A 3,567-nucleotide genomic window follows, 5' to 3' on the forward strand; every position below is an offset into this window, starting at 1 on the left:
AACCGTGAAACTTGATACTAATATATTGAAGTTCTCCTCAACTGTACCAATTAGGTTCGAACTTCCAACTGTGATTTTCTATTCATATCAAATTTTATTATTTAAATATCATTACGAAAATGTACACTCGTGAAAGTGAGGAATTCTCACTCACGTGCAATTTGTTTAATGTATACGTCCATCTAGAGTTCATTTTCATTATAAATGCAGTTTCGCCGCATTGATCCACCATATGTAATGCGAAATCGCCGTAAACAAATTTCGAGCAACTCCAGCCGTTCGATTGACCCTCAGGTTTCATTTCCATCGCTAAGAACAACGTTTCCGCTTTTGGCACTTTCACCCTGTATTGGAATTTCCTTTCTGATCTACCGAGCACTGATAAAGAAGAATACTTTATTCAATTTTTCTCATTCATTAATTGTTACAAAAGTTGATAAGCGTAATGCGCTACAGTCTGATCAAACTCAATTAATCAGACGAGATATTTAAGGAGTGCCTATTCTATACACTAGTACTCCGATAAAAAATGAAATCTGCTTCGTTAAATGTGAACAAACCATCCCCACTCTTCCCTCACCGCTCAGTGTTTTTAGCTCACAATTAATCCGAAAACCTAAACATATTGACAAGGAAAGTGAATACACATAGCGAGAAAAAAGAAGACGTATCAATAGATCGATGAACTTCTCTCGATGAAAATGAGCCAAAACATAACATAAATCGAGGACTAGTCTTACCAATATGTAATCAGTTTTAAAAGCCCCCTTAAAAATTGTTATACGTTTTGTTTCATTACCAGTGTAAGTATGTACCTATATATTATACAGAGTGGCTCACAACCAGCTAAATTGGATATCCTACATATTTGCCTTATTTGTTTTTGTATGAAAAAATTTCTTAGGACAAAGTTATACTATTTCAGGGGACACATGTAATCGTGGAAACGGTTTTTTCACAAGGCTACTTTTTTACGAAATTTCTAGGTCATCGCTATTTTTTTTAAATGGAACCCAATATCTTTTTTCAATATCCTTGTAGAGAGTGAAAAAACAAATTCAACGACCTTAATAACCATATCACTCCCATCATTCAATTTCGAGATGTTTGCGTCTGAAAGTAATTAAAATTTCCTAAGGATTCACGCAGTACATACACTGATTCACACATTCGTATCCAATCATAAGCTTTACCTGTTATTGGAAGCAGTAACAGGAGACACTTTTACAACTAATTGTGAATTCCAAAGGTTAGAGATACTCAAAACGATGGTCATTTACTGCTATGCATAATTGGAATCTTTTGATCAATTTTTCATATGCTTTTTCTATTTCCTGCAATGTTATGGATGCACATGCAACTGCAAACCTCTCCTTCATATTCTCCGTCATATTATCTTGTTGGTTTTTCACGATAAACTGTACCTTTTAGTTTATCCGACAGATCCAATGTCCTCTAAACATCCTGTCTAGCACTGTCCTTGCACACGTCGAATAATGTGGTAGGCAACCATCATGTAATGTTTTCGTTCGAATACGAATGTGTGACTCCATGTTCTTGAGTAAATCTTTAGGAAATTTTAATTATCTTTGGACCCAAATATCTCGAAATTGAATGAAGGGAATGGTATGATCATTAAGGTCGTTAAATTTGTTTTTTCACTCTCTATAAGAGTATTGAAAAGAAATATAGGGTTCCATTTAAAAAAAATAACAATGACCTTGAAGTCTCGTAAAAAAATGACCTTGAGAAAAAATCATTTCCATGATTATATGTGCCCCTGAAATAGTGTAACTTCATACTGAGAAGTTTTTTCATACAACTACAAAGAAGGCAGATATTTAGGTGATCCCATTTAGCTGAGCCATCCTGTATACAATATTAAGCTTATTCTATACAACTGTTTCTTTTCAGGTTACTGACATGTGCTCAAATCGACGATCTGTTGTATTTCTAACTGCTCCACGTTTCCCAGGAAGTGACTTCCGGAAAGAGCACTCAGCTGCGACCTTGGGGTAGATATCCAATCCATGGTGTTCACTGGAATCGGTCTTCTCGGTTGTTGAACCTCTCCTACACACAAAAATATCATTCATTTAATCTAGCGAAAAAAAATCTTCAAATCATCTACCTTGCGGCTGTGCAGTGATCACATTTCGCCCCGGAAGAACAGGTGGTGAAGTGAGTGTTGGGCTCTCTTGCATTTCTATATCTTGAACGTGTGCCTGGTCGGGTTCTGCGTGATTAAAAGCTCGTTTAAACCCTCTACGACTAAACTTGTTCACCTCTTCTTTACACTTCCTATTATACAAACTGATTAATTCAATGATTAATTTCAATTATGTTCAAACATTCTAAATAAGAAGAAAACAGATTAGGTGTGTTCAATTATATTCAAAAAGCATTTCATAGAAATGGAAGAACAATGGAAAGAAGAAAATTATCTTAAATACAATAGGAAAGAAGAATAGATTAGAGGTTTTCAAAGAAGTGAAGAAGACGAGAAAGAAAATGAAGATACATTGGTACCAATTACCGGTCAATATTTCAGATGTGACACGATTAAGGATACTGACTTCCATGTCTTCATATAAGGTAACCAAAGATCATCGTCTGTCAAATATATCTCCTTGGCGTATGTTTTTCTAGCGGACACGAAAAGCGCGAAAACCTTGTCGAATTAATTAATTTTAATGAACGTCAAGCGGCGCAGGGGATTACACAGATCGATCAGGCGGTAACGGTGAATATTATCACGTTGAAACAGGTCACTTTGCTCTTTTGAAAATATTAAAAGATACTCTATTGTCTCTTTTACAATCTGTTTAAGGGTTCAAGAAGTTGGTAAAATGATGGAATCCAGACTCAACCAATAATCACATTCCGTCAGTGTCATTCTTTGAGAACTCTTTCCTTTACTATTTGCTCACGATCACTTGTCGAACATTCAGTAATGCTCTCTGTTATCAGAGATAACCAGTTTCTTATCATGTTGCTGGATAAGTGATATCTGGTAAAGGGTATTGATTTCACTTTTAGGAGAAAAAGAACGCAGTTAGAGATATTCGATGATTTGCAATACATAAATGGAAGGTTGACTACATGGAACAATGTCTGTCTGGTCTAAGTGTACGTGCACCAAGGCAACGTGTTGATAGTCGAAGCTGAAGACAATGTGACTGCTTAAAATATACTGTAGTTCGTTCCGTGAATGAGTGATTACTTTACTCGAAATGGGGAAATTAATATTCTCTTGATTCTGTGTACTATATTATAGAGAACTGTTAGTTTTCTTCTTGGAATAATTCTACACCCTATACAATTAAATTTTGTATTTGTTTTTTAGAAGAATTGGAATAAGGGAACAATATTTTGGGTTTTCATTTTTATTACTGTTTTCTTTTTCATTAGATACATATCATTTCTTTCATATTCGTACGTATCATATTTATCATTTTTAATATTTTTATAGTAAGGTCTTTTTTTTCCAGAGTTTTTAAGATCTCCGTTGTGTCTTTGCACATAAATGCATATTTTTATTCCTGCACGTTGAACCTGATAGTAAAA

General features: G+C 34.8%; 1 protein-coding gene across 1 annotated transcript in view; it reads right to left on the reverse strand.

Moving 5' to 3' along the window:
• The window catches only part of LOC108575142 (phospholipid scramblase 2-like), a 3,600-nt gene extending 673 nt beyond the window's left edge, over positions 1-2,927 (reverse strand). The window contains exons 1-5 of the mRNA XM_017937864.1: positions 2,537-2,927; positions 2,132-2,236; positions 1,924-2,073; positions 155-378; positions 1-78 (exon numbers count right to left, since the gene is read on the reverse strand). The exon at positions 1-78 is cut by the window's left edge and continues 78 nt beyond it. Coding sequence (XP_017793353.1) covers positions 1-78; positions 155-378; positions 1,924-2,073; positions 2,132-2,236; positions 2,537-2,582 — 603 coding nt within the window. The 5' untranslated portion in view covers positions 2,583-2,927. The remainder of the gene's footprint in view (positions 79-154; positions 379-1,923; positions 2,074-2,131; positions 2,237-2,536) is intronic.
• Positions 2,928-3,567: the final 640 nt, after the last annotated feature.

This window comes from Habropoda laboriosa, unplaced genomic scaffold (genome assembly GCF_001263275.1).
Source record: "Habropoda laboriosa isolate 0110345459 unplaced genomic scaffold, ASM126327v1 scaffold207, whole genome shotgun sequence".
In the NCBI taxonomy this organism is placed as follows: Eukaryota; Metazoa; Arthropoda; class Insecta; order Hymenoptera; family Apidae; genus Habropoda; species Habropoda laboriosa.